Genomic DNA, 27,378 nt, shown 5'->3' on the forward strand with positions numbered 1-27,378 from the left:
AGCGCACGGGGGAGGGGGGAAGGAGGAGGTATGCGCCTGCGCACTGGGCTCGGCCGTGGCCCGGCTGACGATCCGGGGACGTGCGGCTTACGCGGGTCCACACCAATCCTGAGGCGGTCTGGGGCCCGCGGGGGCGGGTCTGCCGTGCAAGCGAGCCAATGGTAGCCCACCGGCTAAGTGACGTGTGCGCCTGGTGGCCTATTAGCGGGCGGCGGGTGGTGCGTTGAGCGCATGAGCGCTGCAGCGGCCTACAAAAGGGGGCTGCCGGCGGCCCGAGGTGAAGACATGGAGCCGGGCTACGGAGGTGGGTCTTGGCGACGTGGCGGGTGGGCGGGCCCAAGCCCCACAGACCCCGCAGCCTCCGCGCAGGGTGCCGCGGGCTGGGACGCCGGATGAGCGCGGTACGGCGGCCCGGCCTGCGGGGAGGTAGAGGGGCGCACGCGGTTCGTTAGGCCGCGCCGCCGTCGCTCCCGGGCGTGCAGATTGGCTGGCAGGCAGAGGCGGGCGGGCTCTCCGTTCGGCTCGGCCGCTCGGCGCCCACGGCGGCCGAGGACGCCGCAAGCAAGATGGCGCCGGGGCATGCGGGGGGCACGGGCGCACGTGTCCCGGGGGGTGACCTGGGGGCGGCGGGGGCCGACTTGGCGGCTACGGCTCCGTCCGGGGGTCCGAGGGGCAAGGGCCCAACCCCCCAGCCCCGGCGGGTCCCGCTGGTCGCCGCTTTCTTTCCTGCCGGGCCCTTTGACCCGTTATCCCGCCCCTGGGCTGCTCCTCGCGCCGTTAGTTGAAGAGGCTTCTTCCCACTTGCCTGCTGAGGCCTCGTCAGGCCGGGTCGGCGGTTTGCGGCCTTCCGAGCCTGCTCTGGCCTGGCACCTCCCGCTCCTCATTTCCCGTGCTCTCTGGATCGGCCAGGGTCCTGGTCTTGTTGCGGTCCAGTCCCAGTTCTTGGACAAGCGGCGTGACCTTTACGAGCTTCAGTTTCTTTTATCTTCCCCGGGGGGCGGTGCTGAACGGAGTGTGCGCCGCACAATCAGGGTCAGTGCTCGCGGCCTCATCAGTCACTTCTGTTAGAATCTGGGTCCCAGACCTGGAAGGCGCGGTGTGACCTTGGGGTCAAGTCCTCAGTCTCTGAACGTCATTCGGTGACAACTACCGTTTGCTGCACACAATAGGCACAGTAGTTTTCGGGAAAGGAAGTGAATAAAATTGTGGAGCGTGTGCTGTGGTGAAGAGCACACAGTTGCCACTCTCCGCTCAGGGGTGTGACTTGCTGTCCTGGGGGTGGGGGAGGAAGGGAGTCATCAGAGAGAAAAGCGCCAGGGTGAGGCCCTGGGACTGGAGGGGGGGCCCCCCCCGGGGCTCAGAGCGAGCACCGAGTGTCCAAAGCCTGAAGCCGTGGTGAAAGTGACACCTAGGGTGGTATTTAATGATGACTCCCATTTTCGAGGTTTGCTCCCAGGTGTCCAGCACTGATCAGGTTTCCCAGCTGCACAAGGGGTGGGCCAAGCCAGGCACCGATGTGTCTGAGTTCAGATGCTGGGCTAGCTGGTAGCTTGTCCTGTGTCACTCTTGGGGGTTAAGATTAGAGGGTTGAAGTCCTCATCAGAGGTCACTCAGCAGTGAGGGACAGAGCTGACTTACACGCCCATCCTGTGCCCCTTTTTTTCTGCTTTGACCTCTGTCAGCCCGGGTGTGATGATGACTTTTGGGGGGTCAGTGTTTGCAAAATTAGATTACTCGGCCTTCTGTCTGGCTGCCACTGAACTCTGGTGAGCACGTGTTCCTGGTGTGGCAGATAGGACCTGAGCATATGATGTTTTCCTTCCGCAGGCTATGGGGCATGGAGTGCTGGACCTGCCAACACCCAGGGTAAGTGGTCCCACTGGGTGGGCGAGGTGTTGGCCCCATATTTCCCTCCCACACCCGAGGCTCTAGCACAGCAGAGCCACAAGGGGTGCTGTACCTGGGATGCAGGGGTAGACCAGGGGTCAGCAAACCTTTTCAATAAAGGGCCAGGTAGTAAATATCATTGGCTTTGCAAGCCAGATGGTCTCTAGTGCGAAAGCCACCATAGGCAGTACATTAAAGAGTGGATAGGACTGTGTGCCAATAATACTTGTGAACCAAAAACCAGTCACTGTTGACTCCGACTCATGAAACAGGATTTTCCAGAAGTGGATCACCAGGCCTTTCTTTTGAGGCACCTCTAGGTACACGTAAACTTCTACCCTTTCAGAGCAGCTGAGCGTATTAACTCTGCGCCATCCAAGGATTCCTGTTTATGTGTTGTGAGATACTTCTTTTTTGTCAGTTTTTCACATTTTATTTACAGTAAACAGTAGATGGTATAATCGCAGATTCAGTTTTGTAACCAATAGACTGTTACTTAGTACGACTTTAGAGTCAACAGAATGATTGAGCAGATCGTAGATAGAGACTTGTACTGCTACTCTTGGCAATGTCTCCTAGTAACATCTTGTGTTGATGTGATATGTTCCTTAAAAGGAGGGAGCCAATACTGATAAACTTGTTATTAACCACTGTTGGTAGTATACATTAAGGATTAGTTTTTGTGTTGTACAGTGTTGAGTTTTTGTTTTTTTATTGTAAATGTATATGGGTTCCACCTCAACATAAAACAAAAATCCTCACAACTGGACCAGTAAGCGACACCATGATAAATGGAGAAAAGATTGAAGTTGTCAAGGATTTCATTTTACCTGGATCCACAATCAACGCCCATGGAAGCAGCAGTCAAGAAATCAAAACAATGCATTGCATTGGGCAAATCTGCTGCAAAAGATTCCTTTAAAAGTGTTAAAAAGCAGAGATGTCACCTTGAAAACTAAGGTGTGCCTGATTCAAGGCATGGTGTTTTCAGTCACCTGATATGCATGTGAAAGCTGGATGATGAATAAGGAAGACCAAAGAAGAATTGATGCTTTTGAATTATGGTGTTGGGGATGAATATTGAAAAATGGACTGCCAGAAGAACAAGCAAATCCATCCTGGAAGAAGTACCACCAAAATGCTCCTTAGAAGGGAGGATGACAAGACTTCATCTTACCTACTTTGGATGTATTATCAGGAGGGACCAGTCCCTGGAGTAGGACAGCATGTTTGGTAAAGTAGAGGGTCAGCACAAAAGAGGAAGACCCTCAACGAGATGTATTGACACAGTGGCTGCAACAGTGGGCTCAAACGTAGCAACAATTGTGAGGATGGTGCACAGTACCAGGCAGTATTTTCTTCTGTTGTGCATAGGGTCCCTGTGAATTGGAACCAACTCGACGGCACCTAACAAGAATAACAAATATGCGTGTAACAAATCTTTTGCTTTCTCAGCATTCTTCACAAGTACAGTCCTGTGACATTAGTTACATTTATCATGTTATTCAGCCATCACCATTTACTGTTTCTAAAGTTTCTCATCCTTTTGACAGGAGCTTGGTGTCCCCTAAGCAGTGAATCCCCTTTTTTACCTTTTGCCTGTCCCTGGTAACCATTAATCAGCTCTGACTTTTGATAAATGCATAAATGGCATGTCTCATATCAAAATTCACATGTCATTTTTTTCCCACCATTAAAAAATGTAAAAACCATTTTTGGTTCCCTGCCCAAGGGTATAAATTGGAATCCATGGCAGGACCAGGTTTTTTGGTTTTTGGCTTTTGGCACCTATCCTCAGGAATGCCATTCCTCTGATTTCTGAGCCTGGGGACTTGTCGCAGAGGTCATGGTGGGTCCCTCTCCTGTTCCTGCCAGGTCCCAGGAGAGGGCTTTAAGTGCTGCTTACAGCCACGATGTTCACTTGCCCAGTTGCTTTGGGAGTCTAGTTTATTGTTGGTGTCACTCTCAGTACCATTGGCAGAGCTCTGGTTCCTAGTGACAACTGGCTCTGCAGGGAGGTTAGGCCTGCTGGCTCTTTGTAGGCCGGTCTGCAGCGGGTAAGCCTTTTGGAAAGTGCAGGGTCCTTCTATTTGCCCCGATATGGGAAACAGGGCTTGCCTAGGAGAGAAGGCTTAGTTACACCTGCCAAGTGGCCTGTGAGAGGTAAATAAGCTTATGAGCCCCAGGCTTTTCTAGCCATTCTGAGAGTCCTTGACAGGCAGCCAGCCGCTTGCACCTGGGGGTCAGTGCCTGCATTCTCGGGGGAAAGCTAATGTGTGTTTCTGCTTCCTCCTAGGTGCATACGGAGCTGGTGTGGCCAGCTGGCAAGGTAGGCCCTGCTAGGGGTTGGAGCAGACTGGTGGGTGGGCCCCCTAACCAGCCCCTAAAGGGTAGGCCCTTCTAGGGGTCCTGAGCTGGTGGTGGGGTCCTCTGATCAGCCTTTACAGCCTCTGCAGGACACTTCTGAGTTTTGGGACAGGTGGGCCAGTGGGCCCTCTGATCAGCCCCCTAGAGGGACAGGTATGCAGGTGCCCCTGTCCTTGCCGGATTCACAGTTCTGCTGAAGGCTGGCAGGTTAGTCCTTAAAGGAGGTTTGCTGTAGCTCGTGGGGCTGCATTCCTGAGGAAACGGGGGCCAGGCTGCTCTTCTGAGGAGGCCGTGCCTGGGGCAGGCCTTGAGAAGACTGGAAGTCAGTGGTTTTGTCATGGGTGTGGCAGCTCTGGGGTGGATCCTGGCCCTCGGCTACCTCTGGCTTTGGATGGGGCCACAGTCCTCAAGGTCTGGCAGAGAGAGAAATCATCAGTAGTGGCTGAAAGCCACCGCCCAGAGCCGGGGTTCCCTTCCTTCCCTGGGTGCAGCCTGTGCTTTGCAAGGTCAGGGCACCTCGTTCTCCGTGGCTGCTGCCACCTGATGGGGCTCCTTCTCCCCTGCCAGGTTATGAGAACTACAATTATTATGGATCCCAGAACTCCAGCGTGAGTGCCGGAGCGACATACAACTACGCCCCGGCCTCGTGGGAGGCTGCCAAGACCAGCGATGGCGGCCTGGCAGCTGGTGGCCCTGCCATGCATATGGTCTCCTATGGCCCAGACCCGGGCCCCGACAACTCAGACTCCCTCATTGCCAAGATCAACCAGCGCCTGGACATGCTGTCCAAGGAAGGAAGCAGGGGGAGTGGTGGCAGTGGGGAGGGCACACAGGACCGCGAGAGGTGATTATGACACCTGCCCTGCCCGAGGCCCCGGGGTGAGACCTCCTCCAGGTGCCTCTCCCTCCCATCCCTCTTCTGCTTGGAGAAACGAGTGGGCCCGTTGGTGAGGCCTGGCTGCTGGCTGACCTGCCCCATCTCCTCATTTTTGCGTCCGGTGTCCTAATAGGCCCATGCCCCTCACTTAGTGACTTTGAAGGGCAGTTGGGCTGGGGTTGTTTTCTGAGCCTGCCAGTAGAAACGGGTGGTTGGTTTGCTGTTTTGAAGGCAAGGAGTCCGCTTTGCAGGGGGCTGTGCCAAGCTCACAGGGTGGGCGTCCTGGGCTGAGCAGGGGCCCTGGGGTGGGCATCCTGGGGCCAGCACAGCCCCTGAGCTGTCCTGTTTGCCCCACAGCTCCTTCCGCTTCCAGCCTTTCGAGTCCTACGACTCCAGAGCCTGCCTCCCTGACCACAACCCCTACCACTCTGGCTACGGCTACGACTACGACCCGGGCACAGACCGCAGCGGCAGCTTTGGCAGCCAGTATGGCGACCCCCGGGACCTGGGCCGTGAGCGGGGCACCCTCGACGGCTTTGTGCGGGGCCGGGGCCAGGGCCGCTTCCAGGACCGGGGCAGCCCTGGCACCTTCATGCGCAGTGACCCCTTCTTGCCACCGCCCCCGGCCCCCTCGGAGCCCCTGTCTGCTCCCTGGGGCGAGCTGAACTATGGGGCCGGGCGGGGCCTGGGCGGCCCCTCCCCCAGCAGACCACTGCCACCGCAGCCGCCGCCCCTCTTCTCCCAGCCCCTGGCCCCTGACTTTAGCATGATGGGCATGCAGGGGGCGGGCAGCTTCAGCAGTGCCGTGCCATACAGCTGTGGCCACACGCAGGCCCGGATCAGGGACCGGGTAGGTAAGCCCTCTCCATGCCCCAACACAGCTCTGTTGAGGTAAAGGTGCAGTCGATTAAGTGCTTGAGTATTAACTGAAAGGTTGACAATTCAGACCCACCCAGTGGTGCCTCGGAAGAAAGGCCTGGCAATCTTTCGAAAGGTCATAGCCTTGGAAACCCTATTGAGCAATTTTATCCTGCGACACATGGGGTTGCTGTGAGTCAGAATTGACTTGACAACAACTGGTTTGATTTTTTGTTTTCTTATTTTTTTAATTGAGATAAAATTGATGTAACACAATTCTCTAGTTTTGAGTGTACAGTTCTGTGATTTTCAGTAAATTTACAGGCTCCTGCAACCATCACCACAATCTAATTTTAGACGTTTCCATCATGCCAAAAGGAAGCCCCATGCCCAGTAGCAGTATTTACCATCCCCATCCCCCAAGCCCTAGGCAGCCACTTTCTGTGTCGATGAATTTGCCCGTTCTAAACGCTTCACGTAAATGGGATTATAACCCTTGTAGTCTCTAGTGCATGATGGTTTTGAGTTTCTAGTTTATTGTCTTTGCTTTTTGGAAAGACTTCCTGTGTTTGTTCATTGGTCCAGCAACTTTTGTGTTCTCTGTTCCCTCAGCATGCTTTAGCGGTCAAGTAAGTGGATATGTGGGTTTGTGTTTCAGCCCCGGTGGCGAGGGTTTGAGCGCTCTGGCCCTGATGGCCCAGGCAGGAAGCGGCGGCTGCTACAGGCTTACGAGGAGCCAGATGCCAAGCAGCCCCGGGTGGACAGCGAGGGAGACTATTCTGACAACGGTACACCCGGGAGCTGGGAGGGTGTGACGGCATCAGGTGCCTGCCCTGGCTGTGTGTGGTGGGTTTCCTGTGGCCCTTGCTGGAGTCAGAATGGGCACCAGCCCTCCAGACAGTGAGCTCGGGTAGGTGGGAGCCAGACCGAGCAGCTGCAGGGAATGGGCTACTGGTGGGGCTGACTTCTTCCTGTCCTTTGCGTCCAGCAGATGATGGACCTGGTGACTTCCGGTCAGGAGACGAAGAATTCAGGGGTGTAAGTCAGCCTCTACCTGTCTGCCCTCTGTGTCCAGTGCAGGGTTTCCTTCCTTTTTCAGCAACCTTCCCTGCTAGGGTCAGGGGCAGCCACTCTGGGGGACTCAGTTCCATCCTTGGAGTGAGTTAGCCTGCCTGGCAGTCAGGCATCCGTGAACAGTGAGAGCAGAGGTGGGGAGGCTGGGACTGACTGGCAGCCAGGTCTGTGCAAGGCGCCAACCCATGTCCACCTGTGTGTTCCCCACAGCAGTCTTGGGGGATAGGCGTTTGAGCGGTTTTCAGCCAGGACTACATGTGAGCCCCACAGAGCCCTTGCAGATTTTGACCTAGATGCCTCGGAGGGCAGGTGGACTTGGGGGAGGCAGAGGCAGGCAGTAGTGAGTTTTCAGCTTTTCTGGAGGTCTGTCCTGCTCCTGCGTGCTGGCGTACACCTCGTGTGCAGAACCTCTGAGTCCTACCCAGTTGCTGACTTAGCGTGGCACTTGGTGCCTGGGGGATTCTGCACTGCTAGGTGTTCAGTCCAGGGAGCTGCTCTTTTTAGGCCTGATTTGTCAAGATGTCCCGTGAACATAGACAAGCATTAGGGAAATGTGGTGCATTGCAACTTTCTAGAAAGAACTTTGGAGCTAATGTTCTACAAGCTGGGGTTTCTTTTTTGTTACTGAGTTCATACTGATGTTTCCAACTCTAATCACACGGATGATTTTCACCTTCTCCCATTGTTTGTCTGTCCCGTCCCACTCCCAACAGTGAGAAACCTAGGCAGAATTCCTCAATGGGTGCTTTATGGGTGGGCAAAATTGGGCAGATTTACGATGGTGGGGGCAGTGCCTTAGGTTTAAACTTCTTCTAGAGAGTCAGTGATTTAAGACAGAATCAGTTGTCTCCACAGTCTCTGGTGGCAGCCAGGGGTAGTGACAGGATACACACAGTCCCCAGGGCTCTTAGGGCTCGTCCTGGGACTGCATGGAGTGGTCTTATTCCAGTGGGTAGTGGGGAGCTGGGCTGGTGGTGGAGAGTTCTGGAAGGCGCCCCCTCACTGCTTGGCTTTGTGTGCCCTTTTCCAGGAGGATGAGTTCGGCGAGCTCGGGAGGCAGAGAGGTAGGCATCGTCCACTGGGCTCCTTTTGACTCCCTGTTTGCCCACCTGCCCCACACTCACCACCCAGTGGCTCCCAGCTGGCCTGGGCTGCGATGGGGCCGCGGGTGCGTACCCTGAGGCTCTGCTCCAACCTGGGAGCAGCACCGGCTGGAGTTGGTCTATCTGTCTCACTAGTACAGATGGCCCCTGTCTCTGGTGCCTACGGCAGCTCGCTGTGCCAGGAAAGGAGTTCTCGGAAATATGAGCAAGAGGAGGCTCGCTCCCACCCATCCCCTCTGTCCCCTTCGACCAGTGCAGGCCCCATGCCATTTTCTCCCAGGCTTCAGTCTCCCCACACTCTCCTGGCTACTGGCCCAGGGCCACGCTCTTGGCTTCTGTAAATGGTAGCACCATGGCTGGGAGAGCCGGCTGAGAACCAGCATCTGCATTGCAAACCTGTACACCCAAAGGCATGAGCCAGCATGGGGACCCTTGCCCAGGTCAGGGACCAGGGAAGGCACCTGGTAGGAATCAAAGAATATTTGGGGCTGTGGCATCTGCTGTGCCCGGGCCCAAGTCCTTGGATGCAGTCATGACTGCAGAAGACCCAAGAGTCCAAAGTTGGCCTCCAGGCCAGTCCCAGGTTACACCCTTCAGGGCATGTGGAGGAGCGGCCTGAGACCCGCTAGATCAAGCTCACCTAGCAGCCGATTGTTTCTCTTCTTGTTTCCACGGGCCCCCCCGAGAGTCATCTTCAGTTTCCACTGGGCTCTGCTCCCCTGAGTCTTCCCTGAGGGTCCCCTCTCAAGACTCTCCTTCTCTTGTTTCCAGGCTTAGCTGGCCCCTGAGGCCCCCTCGCCCTGCTCATTGCCACTGCCAGGCATGTGGCGAGGGGCCACGCAGGGCGCTTAGCAGTGTACACGCTGGCGAGTGCTAAAGCAAAGGTGACGTGTCTGTTGCGCACAGGTCCTACTGCCTACGGGACGACCTTGCTCTTGACCTTGCTCTTAAGCAGCAGTCCTAGTTTCAGGCAGCGGCCTCTTGCCAAAAGCCCCCACGCCCTGTGAGAGGCTCCCGAGAGTGCACGCCGGTCGCCATCGTCGTGGGACAGGCTTGCGGCGGGCACAGGGGTAGGGGCCACAGTTCAGATGCTTCTTGGTCCTTTCCGCAGAGTCCAGCCCCGGCCAGGCCCCCTGGACACCCCGGGCATGGACGGGAGGACCTACTGGTCTTTTCCCACTCTCGTTTCCAGGAATGCTTCCCGCCAGCTCTGGGCAAGGCCCAGACTGGCAGTGTCTGTGCACGGAGGGTAGAGCTGGGCCAGCACGGACTCAGACCTGCTGCAGCCCTAGTTGAGAGCAAGGCCGGCAGGATGGCCGCCAGGCCCACCTGGAGGCAGCGGCGAGCGGCTTGCCTTCCTCCCGGCCGATGCTGCCGCCTCATCAGGAGAGGGCTGCGTCGCTCCCTCCTAAATGACGGTGGGCCAAGACCCACGACGGAGCCTTAGACTGAGAGCAGGACGGGGCAGGTCAGGGAGCCAGCAGAGGGCTGTAGGACGGGCGGGGCCGTGTCCTCTTGCCTGGCCGTGAGGGTGTGAGGTGACCCCCAGGAGCTCCTGAGGGTTCTTCTCCCAGGCCCGCCCCATTGGGAGTCTGCTCCAGCCCCATGGTGTTGGGAGCACTGAGCTGGCCGGGCGTGTGGAGGCCAAGCGGTGGCCCCACCCAGGCCCATTTTTCAGCTCTTCTCAGGGCTCCGCAGGCTTCTCGAAGGAAATTCTCTGTTACAGGCGAGAAGGATGATGAGGATGAGGAGGTGAAAAAGCGGAGGGAGAAGCAGAGGAGGAGAGATCGGATGCGGGACCGAGCAGCTGACAGGTGAGGGGGCTCCCAGTGCCTGTTGAGAGAAAGTTATCTGGGAGGTGTCAGGGCCCAGGCCTGGAGAACTCAGCGGGGCCTCTGGGAGCCTCAGTCACGTCTGAGAGGCGTCACCACCTTGACTGTTCCCTTAGTGGCCCTTTGCACCAAAGACAGACTGTGACCGTGTTGCTCAGTGACTCATCTTGCTGAGACACCTGTGAGGTCTCCATCCCATTCTCTGGTACTGCAGGAGCAATCAAAAGTCTTGGTCAAGAGGCTACTGTCCACTCAGTCCCGGCCAAAGGAGGTGGCTGCTGACCCTGCCTCACCACGCTGTTCGCCTTCCTCCTGCAGGATCCAGTTTGCCTGTTCTGTGTGCAAGTTCCGCAGCTTTGAGGACGAGGAGATCCAGAAGCACCTGCAGAGCAAATTTCACAAGGAGACTCTGCGGTTCATCAGCACCAAGCTGCCTGACAGGACGGTCGAGTTCCTCCAGGTGAGGGGCCCGGCTCAGGGTGATCTCAGCTCCAGGCACTTGTGTGGCCTCAGGTCCCTTGGGGGTGTGGGGGTAGGAGGGTATGAGGCCTGCACTTGGTCAGTCACTTTTCCGAGAATAAAAAAAAAACAGCTGCTCAGGTCCCACAGGTTTGGGGAGGGGGCAGTGTGAGACCTGCACGTGGTCAGGGACACTTTCTCCAGAAGCAGCAGCTACACACTGCACAGGTCTCCCTGTGTCACAGTGAACCGGGCCAGGTCTCCAGCCACCCTTAGCCCACCAGTTCTGTCCTCTTCCCCGTCTGCTGGGGTGGGTGCCCCCTCTGGTGCATTTGAGGGTTCAACATGCCATCCTCTCATCCCTTCAGGAATACATCGTGAACAGGAACAAGAAGATAGAGAAGCGACGTCAGGAGATGATGGAGAAGGAGAGCACGAAACCAAAATCAGACCCTTTCAAAGGTGAGTGAGCGGTCCTGGGTAAGACTGGTGCACTGTCCCGGCAGGCTTGGGCACAGGTGGCTCATACACCTGAGTGGGTGAGCGGCAGTGGGAAGAGAACCAGAGGTGCTGGGCACACAGGTCACAGCGCTGCAGGCCACTTGGCACTTGATTGAAGGGAAGAAAAGGGAAGGAGCAGAACAGTTGAATTTCGACGCTCTTGGCATAAGGGCTGTTCTGACACCATGCCCCTGGGGATGGTGGACCGAGCTTGTCCTGGTCTGTCTGAGCTGAGTCAGTAGAGAGGGCCAGGGGGAGAGAAGAGGGCCTGGCTGGTGAAGAGGAGGAGGAAGGCTTCATGCGGTGCTGTCCTGCCTCCATGGCACTGTGTCTGCCTGCAGGGATTGGCCAGGAGCACTTCTTCAAGCGGATTGAGGCTGCCCACTGCCTGGCTTGTGACATGCTTATACCTGCTCAGCACCAGCTGCTGCAGCGGCACCTCCACTCCCCAGACCACAACCACAACCGCCGAGTGAGTGCCCACCCATGTGGGGTGGGGGTTTCTGGAACCTTCTGGGACAGTTGGGGTGAATGCCCCATCTCCAGGGGCTCTTGCCATGTTTCATTGGTTGATGCTGAGAAGCATGCCAATTCCCAAGCTGTTAAACTGATGAAATGTGTTGCTTAGAACTGGTTAAAACACAGTGGCTGGAAAGCTGCTGGTGCGAGTATGTGCCCTGTGAACCCCAGGTGGTCTTAGCCATCTCTGCAAAGGCTGACCTGGGGACTGAGGTGTAGCACAGCCAGTTGGTCCTTCTGCCCTTGGTGCCACTTTTAAAACCCACATTTGATTTCTTTTCGCAGTTGGCTGCTGAGCAGTTCAAGAAAACAAGTCTTCACGTGGCCAAGAGCGTTCTGAACAACCGACATATAGTGAAGATGCTGGAAAAATACCTCAGGGTTTGTGTTTAGAAAGCTAGTGTAATGGCTTTTGTAATAGGGTGAACTCTATGCAGACAGGGTTGTGCCCACTTCTCTTGAGTCTTGTGAGGAATCTAGGGCCTGGAAATGTGACAGCTAGTGCTTGCCCAGGGAATCTGGGGACATCTCAGGACATCTCTGGATGGATGTCCCAGGGACATGGTGCCACACGATGCACCTGTGTGCTGCTTTTCTCCACGGGAAACCCTGAGGAGACAGTGGAGAGATGGTAGATGCTAATTGTCCAGGAAAGAAGCTAAAAGTAGGGCTCGCTGGAGGCAGCAGGGCAATGAGGTGGAGGCACAAGGGAGAGGGAAGAGCCAACGGGTCTCAACAGTGAAGTGATCAAAGGTGCCAAAGAGGCGCCATGGAGAGAAACGTGCTCAGACAAGCCAGCTCCTCTTGGGGAGTCCCATTTTGTTAGGTGCTCATCCTTGTGACTTTACCACCTGGGGCGGGCTGATGGCTAAGCTGCCTGGAGCCCAACTTCAGGGCCTGTTTTTCCTTCTCAGTTAGTAAATGCTTCAATGTTTGATCGTTCATTCTATTTATCCAGACTCACTGTGGTCCTATGTGTCAGTAGAACTGTGCTCCATAGGGTTTCTAAGGGCTGAGTTTTCAGAAGTAGATCACCAGGTCTTTCTTCTGAGGTGCCTGTGGGTAGACTTGAACCTCCAACCTTTTCATTACCAGTTACTAAATGACATTAGCCATTTGCATCTTCCAGGGACTCCATTAAACTATCTATTAGGGTTTTTTGTTTCCGTGTTTGTTTAAAGGTAAGGCCCTGATGAATCATAGTTCTTAAATTGGGATCAGATCTAACAAACTTAAGTTAGTACGATTCATTCATGTTTTACCTTTGACATTTAAAAAAAACTGAAAGTTTCTGGGGTCAGGTGTCGATTTTAGCTTCTAAATAGGGTTTTTTGTTTGTTTCTGCTATTTCAACAGTGTAGCTTTTGTGTGTGTGTATATATATGTATTGTTGAGAATATACACAACAGGGCATACACCAGTTCAACAGTTTCTACATGTACAATTCAGTAATATTGATTACATTCTTCGAGTTGTGCAACCATTCCCACCCACTAACAGAAACTCACTTGCCCCTAAAGTTTGCTATCTAATCTTTTGAGTTGCTGTTGTCAGTTTGATTCTATATAGATAGATCTTAAAAGAGCACAATGCTCAAGGCAAACATTCCTTATAAACAGCAGATTTTAAAACATGTTTCCTAATCTGGTGGTGATAATAGTTTACTTTTTCTAAACTGGAGAGTTTAGGTTTGAAGCCAGACCCCCATATTTAATTAGCCTTGTGGCCTTCATCAAGTTGCTAGCCCTTGAACCTCAGCCCCTTGCCTGGGAACCGGGGACAGGCCTCATGCACGTGGGGCTGGAATCTAAGATGGCCTGAAATTCCACTTACAGAGTATCTAAATTTGGATTAAGAAATCCTAGGTCTTCTTGCACTTTTCCTCAAGGTTATGTGCATGAATAAAAAAAAGTGCAAGACAGTTCTGGGGGAACTTTTCCAAATGAGATGTCTTCTCTGGGTCTGCAGGCTCTCAGGGCTATAGAGTTCAGGCAGCTGGTGTAGTTTAAAGACGTGTTTCTCTACCAACTCTACCCTTCATAGAAACACGGCCCTCAGCAGCCTGGCCTCGTTCCTCTACCCAAGTGTCCCGGGCTCTCTGTTGGACACTTTTGTCACCTGCAATGACTTTGTGTTCCCTCTTTGGCCAGGGTGAGGACCCTTTCACCAGTGAAGCTGTTGACCCAGAAGCTGAAGGGGAGGACAATTTAGGAGGTGAAGATAAGGAGGAGACAGCTGAGGAGGTAGCTGCGGAGGTCCTAGCTGAGGTGATCACAGCGGCGGTGAGGGCCGTGGATGGGGACAGAGCCCCAGCTCCAGAGAGCAGTGAGGTGCCGGCTGCTGTGGAAGGCCTTGCAGACACATCCGAGGCCAGTGGAGACCCCCTCCCTGAACAGCTGTCAGCCAGTGGGACATCCTGTGGAACAACCGAGAAGGGGAACACAGATGCGGAAGCTGGAAATGGGGCTGCAGAGGGCACAAGTAGAGCTGCTGAGGCCCTGGAAGCGGAAGCATCTGCAGCAGAGGCATACAGCACTGGAACAGGCCTTGTTCCTGGCCGAGATACCATGGAAGGCGAAGTGGAACAGACTGATGCAGAGTCCAAAGATGTTCTTCCCATGGAATAACCCGTTTCCCCCCGTGCAGGGACTTTTGTATCATGCATTGCTCCTCCTTCTCTGGCTTGTAAGCAGTACTAGGGTGTCTGTGACTGCAATATGCTGTAAACTTACTGTGGTGAAGAGACCCCGCCCTTTCCTGCCAGAGAGTATACCTCTCGGGCTGACCTGGGGACCCTTGCTGCCAGTGTCCTGTCCTGGAAGGATGGAGGCTGCAGGGATCCTACATTCCCACAGGAGGCTCGGCAGCTCCCCCTGGCAGTCAGGTGATAGATCTTGGTGATCCTTGAACTGGTGAATACAGCCACTGGCTGAATCCACCCACCCATGCACCCCTACCCCCCAGCTTTTTTTTCTTTTTTGTCTGGGAGCGGCTCCACACTGGGAACGTATCTTGCTTTATAAAGGTTTTTTTTTTTCTTCTTCTTTTAAATTTTAAGTATCTGCTTTGGCTTCAGTGTTTAACCTCTGCTCTGTGGTGTACCACTTGTTAACCTGGGATGTCATCTGTCGCATCACGAGCCTCAGGCTCAGTGGGTTTGACAGACCTTTCCCACTTGTCCTGAGGAAGGCATAACACATACTGAACTAGCTTTGCTTGGGGTGGGTTTTTTAGTCGGCAGACCTGGGTAAATACCTTCACAATTTTTACCTTACCTGTGTTCCACCACTACCCTCTTTAGTATTTTGGGGTTTTCTTTCTTTCTTTTTCTTTAATTACTTCCATTTGAAAGTACTTAAAAAGAAAACTTGGTGTCACTACCACACATGGAAAACCAATACAAGTTGCCCTAGATAGATGTGATTTTTAAACAGTGAACATACTGAAGTGAAAATGCCCTGTTAGTGAAACAGTCTTCCTTTGGAGGTTTCCGAGTCTGGAAGAGGGAGGCTGACAGGTGTGAAAGGGAAGCACACAGCAGCTCTACTTTCATAGAACCAGAAGAATGGGAAGATCCTGCCTGTGTGTACTTGCCTGCAAACCTTTCACCTGCTGTATGCCTCACATTTTGGGAAACATTGGCCGTTGGGAAATGATGGGAAAACAGGCAGTGCAGTAAAATATTTGATGAGCATCTACTGTGTACCAGGTGCTCATTTGTGATATAAGTGTCAGACACAGGCCCTGCCCTCAGGGAGCCTCCTCACAGACGCAAGTTAAATATATGTGAAAAAGTCAATATGAGAGAAGCAAGAAAATGGTGCTCCTGAACGATTTCTGCTCTTCATTCCTTAATGCTGCATTGATGGGCTTAATCACAGGTCAAACATGCCCTCTGAAGCTTGTTCTCCAAAAGCAAAGATGTTGATGGCATCAAACATTAGCAGGCTGAAAAGGGTGAGATGGGACTATTTTTTGTGTTTTGGGGTTTTTTTGTTTTGGTGTAAAAATAAAGGCCTGGCATTAAATTTAAGTTTTAATGAGGTACTTTCCCATCTGTGTGAAACTACCTGACTCATTTTATTCCCGTATTTAGGGGAAATGAGCCCTTCACTCCCCAGGATGTGTTGCACAAATGGGATGCCCTTAAATTTCCTGAAACAACAGGAATAAATTGCACATTCCCTTGTTTGAAGGGGATGAGAGCCTTGGTGGCACAGTGAGTAAGTGCTTGGCTGCTAACCAAAATGGTGGTTTGAACCCACCATCTGCTCTGCAGGAGAAAGATGTGGCAGTCGGCTTCCCTCAACATTTACAGCCTTAGAAACCCTATGGGGTGGTTCTACTTGTCCTGTAGGGTTGCTGTTAAGTTGGAATTGATGACAGTGGATTTGGTTTCTTGGTTGTTTGTTGTTAGGTGCCATCGAGTTGGTTCCTACTCATAGCAACCCTATGTACAACAACGAAACTGCCTCATCCTGTGCCATCCTCATAATTGTTGTGCTTGAGCCCATTGTTGCAGCCACTGTGTCAGTCCGTCTCCTTGAGGGTCTTCCTCTTTTTTGCTGACCCTCCACTTTACCAGGCATGATGCCTCTTCCAGGGACTGATCCCTCCTGATAACCTGTCCAAAGTAGGTGAGACAAAGTCTCAACATCCTTGCTCGTAAGGAGCATTTTGGCTGTACTTCTTCCAAGATGGATTTGTTTGTTCTTTGGCAGTCCATGGTATATTAAATATTCTTCGTCAACACCGTAATGCAAAGGCATCAATTCTTCAGTCTTCCTTATTCATTGTCCAGCTTTCACATGCGTAAGAGGCGACTGAAAACGCCATGGCTTGGGTCAGGCACACCTTAGTCTTCAAGGTGACTTCTTTGCTTTTCAGTACTTGAAAAGAGGTCTTTTGCAGCAGATTTGCCCAGTGAAATGCCTCATTTGATTTCTTGACTGTTGCTTCCATGGGTATTGATTGTGGATCCAAATAAACTGAAATCCATGATAACTTTAATCTTTTCTCCATTTATCATGATGTAAGTGCTTCAAGTCCACTTTCAGCAAGCAAGGTTGTGTCATCTGCATAATGCAGGTTGTTAATGAGTCTCCCTCAAATCCTGATGCCCCATTCTTCATATAGTCCCCCTTCTCAGATTATTTGCTCAGCAGACAGATTGAATAAGTGTGGTGAAAGGATACGACCCTGATGCACACCTAGCTAACTAAAGCATGCAGTATAAGCTTGTTCTCTTTGAACGACTGCCTCTTTACCAGTTCTGCATGAGCACAATTAAGTGTTCTGGAATTCCCATCCTTCACAATGTTATCCATAGTTATGATTCACACTGTTAAATGCCTTTAAATAGTCAATAAAATACAGGTAAACATCTTTCTGATACGCTCTGCTTTCAGCCAGGATCCATCTGACATCAGCAATAATATCCTTGGTTCCACGTCCTCTTCTGAATCCAGCTTTAATTTCTGGCAGTTCCCTGTTGATGTAGTGCTGTAGCCACTTGGAATAATCTTCAGTAAAATTTTACTTGTGTGTGATAGTAATGCTATTGTTTGATAATTTCCACATTTGGTTGGATCACCTTTCTTTGGAATAAGCATAAATATGAATCTCTTCCTGTCGGTTGGCCAGGCAGCTGTCTTCCAAATTTCTTGGCATAGGCTAGTGAGCACTTGCAGTGCCGCATCCATTTGTTGAAATATCTCAATTGGTATTCTGTCAATTCTTGAAGCCTTGTTTTTCAACAATGCCTTCAATGCAGCTTGGGACCTCTTCCTTCAGTACATCGGTTCCTCATCATATGCTACCTCCTGAAATAGTGGAACATCAACCAATTCTTTTTAGTATAGTAACTGTATTCCTTCCATCTTTTAATGCTTCCTGCATCATTTAATATTTTTCCCGTAGGATCCAGGATTGCAGCTCGAGGCTTAAATTTTTTCTCCAGTTCTTTCAGCTTGAGAAACGCTGAGCAGGTACTTCCCTTTTGGTTTTCTAAGTCCAGGTGTTTGCACATGTCATTATAATACTGTAACTGATCATTATTCCCATTTTGGTTGTTTAAGGGATGGGAACTAATATTGATCAGTTATTTCCTCCTATTTGTACAGCAGAAACGTCCCTGGGTGGCGCAGTTTGTACTCAACTATTAACCTAAAAGTTGGCAGTTCAAGCCCACTCAGTGGCACCACAGAAGAAAGGCCTGGTGATTTGCTTCTGTGCAGATTACAGCCAAGAAAATCCTATGGAGCAGTTCTACTCTGTAACACATGGAGTTGCCATGAGTCAGAATCGACTCAATGGCAATAGGTTTGGTTTGGTTTTGCGGAGGAGAAGGGGTGTGGGAAGGTTAGGGTCATGCATCAAAGATGGGGGACACCCAAGTTAATAGGGCTGTGAGCCACAGGTGGCCATGAACTTTCCACAAAGCACCTTTTGTTTAAAAACAGGCTTAAAGAATTTGGCAACCCCCACTATTCCTAACCAAAAAAATCCTAGGAACAGCAGCCTAATTTGTGCTTCAGGTAATCATGTTGTGGACCTATGTGGCTTCCTTGGACTTTCATGAAATCAGTACAGTTGCTAAAGGGGAAACAGTGTAATGGCAAAGCAGTCGGCAAAGTGCCCCTCGTCGATATTACTAAACCTCCAACTAGATTTTGGAGAGACCCTAAGGGAGTAATTCTGTCTGCCTGATAAAAAGTCCTTGCTCACTAGCAGTGGGTAGGTCGGCACAGCAGAGTTCTAGAAGAGCCTTTTGGCATTTTCTTAGGGCCTCTGGAGAGTATAGACGTGGCTGTCCCATTTTAACACTGAAGGAGCTGACAGCTCCAGGGATTACTGAGCCACCCCTTTGATTTTATACAAAGACACTGAGGCATAAATGACTCATTGGTTTTCCTCAATCACATTCATACTCTAGGTAAAAAAAATAAAAAGAAAAAAAAACACTTAACCATCAAGTTGATTCTGACTCATGGCAACCCCATATGTGTCAGAGTAGAATTGTGCTCCATAGGTGTCTTAGTTACCTAGTGCTGCTGTAACAAAAACACAAGCGGGTGGCTTTAACAAACTTATTTTCTCACAGTTTAGGAGGCTAGAAATCTGAATTCAGGGAGGTGGCTCTAGAGGAAGCCTCTTTCTGTCAGCTCTGGTGAAGGTCCTTGTTCCTTGGTGATCTTCATATGGCTTAACATCTCTTCCCCCAGCTCTGCTTCTCTGCATTGCTCCTTTAATCTCTTTTATATCTCAAGAGATTGATTAAGACACACCCTACACTAATACTGTCATTAACATAACAAAGAAAACACATTCCCAAATGAGATTATAACCACAGGTATAGGGGTTAGGATTTACAACACATGTTTTGGGGGAACACAGTTTAATTCATAACAGTAGGGTTTTCAATGGTTTTTTCTGTCACCAGAGAGCTTCTGGGTGGACTCCAGCCTCCAACCAGTCAAACACATTAACCTTTTGCACCACCCAAGGACTCCTCTCAAAAGTCTAGGAACCACCCTCAAAATATGCTCTTCTGAGTATACACTTTATATAGATGAGAAATGAGATGGACTTCTGTGTAGGGGATAGTATGGTGAGGTAGGGATTAATCCATCCCTGAGGTTTTCATGGTGGCATCTGCACTGCCCTGGAATCCAAGAATGAGAAGCAGGATCAGTTACGGGTCTGTTTGTGGTTACCAGGTGTGCTGTGGCCCTGGGGTGTCACTTAAGGTGAGTTTCCAGCATGAGAACAACATTCACACTTAATGGGGTTGTTCATCAGGATTAAGTGACAGCACAGACATCATGCATTTGACATTATTAGAAAAGTGGTTCACTAAAATAGTTACACCCTTGGTAGGAGGCCCCACGTTGTGCAAATGGTGAACACGTTTGGCGGCTAAACCAAAGGTTAGAGTTTTGAGTCCACCCAGGGAGTACTTTGGAAGAAAGGCATGGCAATCAACGTCCAAAAAATCAACCACTGAAAACCCAAAGGACACCCTGGCATTAATGGCATGAATCAAAACAACAGAAAATAGACTTCCAGGCAACATGGCCCTATAGACAGAAGCATCACGCCATCCCTCTACAGCAAAGATCCGAAAAACTAAGACACACATCAATCCTGAAACTCTAAGCATCAAATGAAGAGATGAAGAACTCAGTCAAGCACCGAATGGAATAAGAAACTGACAGAGAACAGAGAGCAAGGAGGGATACGTGCAGAGGTCCCCTATCAGCTAACACAGCATGGATTTGCCATGATGGACTCTGAGCGGAGATCAGAGAACAGGGTGTACAAGAAAGCAGTTTCACAGAGCTTCCAGCAGGAGACAGAACAACCGGTAACCAGTGATATATGCTTTCCCACCCCCCCACCTTTCTTCACCCCCACTCGGCCCGCTCTGCTTCCTGCAGCCACAGTCTCTTGGCCTGGAAGTACCAGCTTCACCCCGGAGCTGCTTGGATTCCACCTGCCCACTCTGGCCGGCTCCCTGAGTGCCATTTGTTGGCTGCTGGTGTTGCTTTTTTCTGCTGCTTTAGATTTCTTCTTTACCTCTCACGACCTCCCCTTCCTCTCTCTCAAATACCTGGCTCCGTGTCCCATCTTCACTTCTTCCTGAAAGGCTGAAACACGGCTCAACCGTGAAACTGCTTCCCAGCCCAAGCCGCCACGCTGGTGGTACCCCTGGGGCTTTTTGTTTGTTCTGTTTTGATTTGTTTGTTTGTTTTCTTTCTCGGCTTGGGAGCACCTTCTAGCCAGCCAGGCAGTACTATGCAGCTGGGGAGCTACTCCCTTACTCTGTGCACACGCGCAGTGGCATCCCTGTGGGTATTTCTTTTTTCTTGGTTTTTTGTTTGTTTATTTTGTTTTGGGGTTTTTTGTTTGTTTCTTTGCTTTCTTATCTCTCTTTTTCCCTTTTTGTCTTTCTTCATTTCTCAGTTTCTTGTCTCTATACTTACTTTCTCTTCCTGTCTCCTGAATACCTGGTGCTGTGTGACACCTCTACTCCTTCTAGCCAGGCTACACATCACAGCCTGGGAGCAACATCCCCGGTCCTCACAGTTGCACCAGTGGCATCCCTGAGGGCTTTTTTTTTTTTCCTGATTTTTTTTTTATTTTACCGTTTTTCTTTTATTTTCTCCATTTCTCAGTCTCTCATCTATCCACTCCAACAGCAAGCTCCCTTAGCACTCTTTTTTGTTTGTGTGTATGTTTTTGGCTCCTGTTTCTCTCTCCTCTCTCTCTCCTCTGTCCCATACCCATCTTAGTTCCACACATCAAAATCTCCTCCCTCCTTCCTGCCTACCTGCGCCGTGTGCTGAACATCACACCCCCAAGCAGCACAGGCACAGCCTACCGTAACCTGCCCTGCACTGATTCCCAGCCTTCCCTGTCAGCCCTAGTACGTGCCACAAAAATACCATCCCAGCAACTCCCCTTCAGCTGGACCTGCCCTGCTGTACCATACTTGAGCGACCGACCCTGCCCATTGGAGAAAGAGGTGAAAAGTATCATGCCTACGAGCAAACAACAAAGAACTTACAGCTCAGACATAACCAAACAAAAAAGCAGGATGAAACAAACTAACCTACAATCAATAAACAAGGAAAATGACTACTGAATGCCCCAAAGACAGCAGACAATATCAAAACATACAAAAACAGCACAGGATGGTTCCAGTAGGTGTCCAAAATAAAACACCAGATGACTTTCCAGTAGAAGAAAAGGCACTAGAACTACCTGATAGGGAATTCAAATCTCTAATATTCAGAGCTATCCAAGAGTTGAAGCAAAAAGCAGACAAAAATGAGGAAAAACTAGACATTTCATGGAAAAGGCAGAGAAATTCATGGAAAACAGACAAAAAAATGAAAATTCAAGAAAATAATACAGGAACAAAATGCTAAAATAAATTGACAACTAGATGTCATACAAAAACAACAATTAGTAATCCAAAAAAAAAAGATTTCAGAAATGAACAATGTCATAGAAAGGCTGAGGAGCAGGTTTGAAATGATGGAAGACAGGATCAGCGAAACTGAAGACAAACACTTGGATACAACTCTGAGGAAAAATCAGAAAAAAGAATGAAGAAAAGTGAAGAAACCCTGAGAATTATATGGGATACAATCAAAAGCAAAAATTTTCGAGTGATCAGAGTTCCAGAACGGGGGAGAAAACAGAAAACAGAGAGGATCATTGAAGAACTGCTGACAGAAAACTTCCCCCAATATCATGAAAGATGAAAAGCTGACCATCCAAGTAACTCAATGAACCTCATATAGGATAGACCTCAAAGAACAGAAATAACAAATGTTGGAAAGGCTGCGGGGAGACTGGAACTCTTATGCACTGCTGGTGGGAATGCAAAATGGTACAACCATTTTGGAAAACAAGATGGCACTTCCTTGGAAAGCTAGAAATAGAAATACCATATAATCCAGCAACCCCACTCCTAGGAATATATCCTAAAGAAATAAGAGACATCACACGAATAGACATATGCACACCCATGTTCACTGCAGCATTGTTCACAATAGCAAAAAGATGGAAACAACATAGATGCCCATCCACAGATAAACGGATAAACAAACTATGGTACATAAACACAATGATAAAGAACAATGATGAATCTGCAAAGCATCTCATAACAGGAATGAATCTGGAGGGCATTATGCTGGGTGAAATAAGTCAATCACATAAGGACAAATATTGTATGGGACCACTACTATAAAAACTCGTGAAAAGGTTTACACACAAAAAGAAACAATCTTTGATGGTTACGAGGGAGAGGAGGGGTGGGGATGGAAAAACACTAAACAGACAACAGATAAGTGGTAACTTTGGTGAAAGGTAAGATGGTACACAATACTGGGGAAGCCAGCACAACTTGTACAAGGCAAGGTCATGGAAGCTCCATAGACACATCCAAACTCCCTGAGGGATCAAATTTCTGGTCTGAGGGCTGTGGGGACAATGGCCTCAGGGAACATCTAGCTCAATTGGCATAACATAGTTTATAAAGACAATGTTCTACATTCTACCTTGGTGAGTAGTGTCTGGGGCCTTAAAAGCTTGTGAGCGGCCATCTAAGATACTCCACTGGTCTCACCCCTTCGGGAGCAAGGGAGAATGAAGAAAACAAGATACAAGGAAAAGATTAGTCAAAAGGTCTAATGGACCACAGCTACCAGGGCCTTCACCAGACTGAGTCCAGTACAGCTAGATGGTGCCTGGCTACCACCACCAACTGCTCTGTCAAAGATCACAATAGAGGGTCCCAGAGACAGCTGGAGAAAAATGTAGAAAAAAATTCTAACTTACAAAAAAAGACCAGACTTACTGGCCTGACAGAGACTGGGGAAACCCTGAGAGTACGGCCCCCAGACGCCCTTTTAGCTCAGCAATGAAGTCACTCCTAAGGTTCACCCTTCAGCCAAAGATTAGACAGGCCCATAAAACAAAACAAGACTAACGGGGCACACCAGCCCAGGAGCAAGGACTAGAAGGCAGGAGGGGACAGGGAAGCTGGTAATAGGGAACTCAAGGTCGAAAAGGGAAAATGTTGACATGTCGTGGGGTTGGTTATCAATGTTACAAAACAATATGTGTACTAACTGTTTAATGAAAAGCTAGTTTGTTCTGTAAACCTTCATCTAAAGTACAATAATAAAAAGACCCTATGGAGCACAATTCTACTCTGACACACATGGTGTCGACTCAATGGCAACTGGTCCACCGTCCTCAGTGATCTTTCTCCTGACTGTGAATTTAATTGGGTTTATGTGGAAGGTTGCTATTCATAAGGTTTTCACTGGCTTATTTTTTTCAGAAGCAGACCACCAGGTCCTCCTTTCTGGTTTGTCTTAATCTAGAAGCTCACCTGAAACCTGTCCACTATGGGTGACCCTGCTGATATTTGAATATTGGTGGCATAGCTTCCAGCATCACAGCAACATGCAAGCCACCACAGTATGACAAACTGACAGACGTGTGGGGACTAACGAAGACTGAAGAATTGACGCCTTTCAATTATGGTTTTGATGACGAATACTGAATATACCATGGACTGTCAGAAGGACGAACAAATCTGTCCTGGAAGAAGTACAGACAGAATGTTCCTTAGAAGCAAGGATGGCAAGACTTCATCTAATGTGCTTTGGACACATTATCAGGAGAGACCAGTCGTTGGAGAAGGACATCATGTTTGGTAAAATAGAGAGCAAAAGAGGAAGACCCTTGTCTTAGTCATCTAGTGCTGCTGTAACAGAAATACCACAAATGGACAGCTTTAACAAAGAGAAGGTTATTCTCTCACAGTCCAGTAAGCTACAAGTCTGAATTCAGGGCACCAGCTGCAGGGGAAGGCTTTCTCTCTGTTGGTTCTGGAGGACGGTCCTTGTCATCAGTCTTCCCTTTGTCTGGGGGCATCTCAGCACAGGAACCTCAGGTCCAAAGGACGTGCTCTGCTCCCAGCACTGCTTTCTTGGTGATATGAGGTCCCTTACTCTCTGCTCATTTCCCTTTCCTTTTATCTCTTGTGAGATAAAAGGTGGTGCAGGCCACACCCCAGGGAAACTCACTTTACATTGGATCAGGGATTGTAACCTTAGAAAGGGTGTTACAAGCCCACCCTAATCTTCTTTAATATAAAATTACAATCACAAAGTGGAGGACAACCATGCAATACTGGGAATCATGGCCCAGCCAAACTGATGCACACATTTTTGGGCGGACCTAATTCAATCCATGACATTTGACCCTTTGACCCCCCAAAAATCACATCCTTGCAACATGCAAATCATATCCATCCCATCGTATCATAGTGCAAGTCTTAACTCCAAGTCCAAAATCCAAAAATTCCTGTTCATCTGTGAAATCCAGAATACAAATTAGGCATTTCCATTACAAATGGGAGAAACTGGAAGAAAAGAAGAGATAACAGGCACCAAGCACGTCAGCAGAACACATTACATTAGCCCTCAAGGCTTTGAAAATAATCCTCTGTTCTCTGAGACAATTTACACAATGGCCCTGCCCTCCAGACTCTAGGTATTGGCCACACTCCCCAGATTCTGAGTGGAGGCCTCTCAGCCCCGGGCTTCAGCTCCGCCTTCCAGGCCCACACGGACACCAACTCTGCTCCCTTGGCTTTAGGCGCACCATTCTCCTAGTCCATCTGAGTGGCAACTCCACCCTTAGAAACACCAGAGGCCATGGCTCTACCCTTTGAAACTCCTGAGTTCCTGGCTATACCTTTTGAGACTGAGGCAGCTTCCTGTGTTCCTTGTCCCTTCAGCTTCTGCTTCCTGGTTTCTTGGCCTCTTGGCCTCATGCCCACATCTGCCCTGCTGGGGCAAGTGTTCCAAAGCTCTGTAGCTCCACCAATAAGTGCCCAGAGGTGCCCTACTCCACCAGGAAGACTCCTGCACACAGGCAATCAGCTCTCTTGCTCTGTGGGTCGGCTCCAGTGCCATCTCACGCTGGTCTCCTGGTTCTGCTGCTGCTGGTTCTCTGCCGCTGCCACTTCTCTGCCACTGCAGGTTCTCTGCTGCTGTTATTTCTCTATCCATTCACAGTTTCAAAACCACTTCCACATTTTAGGTATCTGTTAGAACAGCACCCCACTTCCAGTACCAAATTCTGTCTCAGTCATCTAGTGCTGCTATAACAGAAATACCACAAGTGGACGGCTTTAACAAACAGAAGGTTATTCTCTCACAGTCTAGTAAGCTAGAAGTCCAAATTCAGGGTGCCGGCTCCCAGGGAAGGCTTTCTCTCTCTGTCAGCTCTGGAGGAAGGTCCTTGTCATCAGTCTTCCCTTGGTCTGGGAGCATCTCAGCCCGGGAACCTCAGGTCCAAAGGACGTGCTCTGCTCCTGGTACTGCTTTCTTGGTGGTATGAGTTCCCCATTCTGCTCGCTTCCCTTTCCTTTTATCTCTTGTAAGATAGAAGGTGATGCAGGCCACACCCCAGGGAAACTCCCTTTACATTGAGTCAGGGATGTAACCTTAGTAAGGGTGTTACAATCCCACCCAAATCTTCTTTAACATAAAATTACAATCACGAAATGGAGGACAACCACACAATACTGGGAAACATGGCCCAGCCAAACTGATGCACACATTTTGGGGGGGACATAATTCAATCCATGACAACCCTCAACGAGATGGATTGATACAGTGGCTGCAATAAATAATGGGCTCAAGCGTAACAATTGTGAAGATGGCACAGGACCAGGCAGTGTTTCCTTCTATTGTACATAGGGTCGCTACGAGTTGGAACTGACTTGACAGCACCTAACAACATATGGAAGGCTGTTTGCCTAGGTTTCTGCAAACACTGAACATCCAGCCATCCATTTCGGCTGGATTGCTAAAGGGGAAACAATTTAATGGCAAAGTGGTCATTAAACTGCACATTTCAGTGTTCCTAAATCCTCTCCAATTAGATTTTGAAGAGACCCTAAAGGAGTAATTCCGTCTGCCTGATAAAAGTCCTTGCTCACCAGCAGTGATTGTGTTGGCACAGTAACGTTCTAGAAGAGCCTTTTGACATTTCTTTAAATAAACCACATAAAATACATCATACCTCTTTTTGGGGTGAAATTTAGGAGTCACAGGTAAAAAATTTAGGCATTTTAGTGCCTTCTGGGCCCAGGCCTTGTGGGGGAACAAGTTGTGCAGTAACCTGTCTGTAGCTACCAACTCGGGGCAGATCTTCTACCTGTCCTATGGGAAACACCTGGGGCTCCTAGCGTCTCAGATGTTCATGAGCACTCAGGAATACTGCTCTCAACAGAGAAGACACACAGTTCAGAAATACTTTGCAAATCTCCCTCATTTGCTTCCAGAAAATCTTCTCCTGTAAGCGCTAAGTACTTAACTGTGCTCCTTAGCAAGAACCCCCAGAGGCTGGTGCTTAATTTCTGGGTAACAGAGTGGTGTGTGAACGTGACAAGTCTACTGCAATGGTCTCCACAAGGAAAAACAACCTCCAGAGAGACGTAAGTCCCTGATTCCTTCCCACTGGAGGACAATGAGACTGACAATATCAATTGTATCAAATGAACCAAGACCACAGCAGTTCTTCCAGTGTTTGAAATATACTTTGTCAACTCAAAAAGAGGAAGCTAAGGGAATGTTCTGAAAGAAGAATTTGCCTTTATTCACCAACCCCACTAAGACTGAGATATGTCCTCACCAGGGAAAGGGGATACTTAGTTCCAGGATGTATGTGTTGTTGTTAAGTGCAGTGGAGTTGGTTCTGACTCATAGAGATCCTATGTACAACAGAACAAAATGATGCCTGGTCCTGTGCCATCCTCACAACTGTTGCTATGTTTGAGCCCATTGTTGCAGCCACTGTGTCAGTCCATCTCATTGAGGGTCTTCCTCTTTTTCGGTAAAACTCTAGTTTACCAAGCTTGATGTCCTTCTCCAAGGATTGGTCCCTCCTGATAATATGTCCAAAGTGCACAAGATGAAGTTTCAGCTTTCTCATTTCTAAGGAGCATTCTGGCTGTACATCCTCCAAGACAAATTTGTTCCTTCTTCTGGCATTCTATGCTATATTCAATATTCTTCACCAACACCATAATTCAAATGCATCAATTTTTCTTTGGACTTCCTTATTCATTGTCCACATTCGCATGCATATGAGGTGATTGAAAATACTATGGCTTGGGTCAGGTGCACCTTAGTCCTCAGGGTGACATCTTTGTCTTTAACACTTTGAAGTGGTCTTTTGCAGCAGATTTACCTAATGCAATACATCGTTTGATTCCTTGATTGCTGTTTCCATGGACGTTGATTGTGGATCCAAGTAAAATGAAATCCTTGACAACTTCAATCTTTTCTCCATTTATCATGATGTT

General features: G+C 49.7%; 1 protein-coding gene across 2 annotated transcripts; it reads left to right on the forward strand.

Annotated features, from left to right (window-relative positions):
* The first annotated feature begins 256 nt into the window (after nt 1-256).
* Nucleotides 257-15,751, forward strand: AKAP8 (A-kinase anchoring protein 8). 2 transcript variants are annotated; one of them, XM_023738774.1, is made up of 14 exons: nt 257-304; nt 1,828-1,866; nt 4,184-4,216; nt 4,822-5,098; nt 5,489-5,981; nt 6,648-6,777; nt 6,978-7,027; nt 8,094-8,127; nt 9,893-9,980; nt 10,317-10,458; nt 10,826-10,919; nt 11,300-11,430; nt 11,763-11,858; nt 13,628-15,751. In XM_023738774.1, exons 1-14 carry the CDS (start codon nt 286-288, stop codon nt 14,102-14,104), a joined length of 2,103 nt encoding a protein of 700 aa, XP_023594542.1. In that variant the 5' UTR covers nt 257-285; the 3' UTR covers nt 14,105-15,751. The 2 variants fall into 2 exon arrangements, with proteins under 2 accessions (XP_023594542.1, XP_004384582.1); XM_004384525.2 differs by having other exon boundaries at nt 286-304; nt 6,981-7,027.
* The last annotated feature ends 11,627 nt before the right edge of the window (nt 15,752-27,378 follow it).

Source organism: Trichechus manatus, unplaced genomic scaffold (genome assembly GCF_000243295.1).
Source record: "Trichechus manatus latirostris isolate Lorelei unplaced genomic scaffold, TriManLat1.0 scaffold00122, whole genome shotgun sequence".
Lineage (NCBI taxonomy): Eukaryota > Metazoa > Chordata > Mammalia > Sirenia > Trichechidae > Trichechus > Trichechus manatus.

Bases quoted from the DNA above. Each gene is read 5' to 3' on its own strand.
- AKAP8 (XM_023738774.1), top strand. The intron at 5,099-5,488 runs GTGATTATGACA...TTTGCCCCACAG, and splicing joins GGCACACAGGACCGCGAGAG to CTCCTTCCGCTTCCAGCCTT. The intron at 8,128-9,892 runs GTAGGCATCGTC...TCTCTGTTACAG, and splicing joins CGAGCTCGGGAGGCAGAGAG to GCGAGAAGGATGATGAGGAT.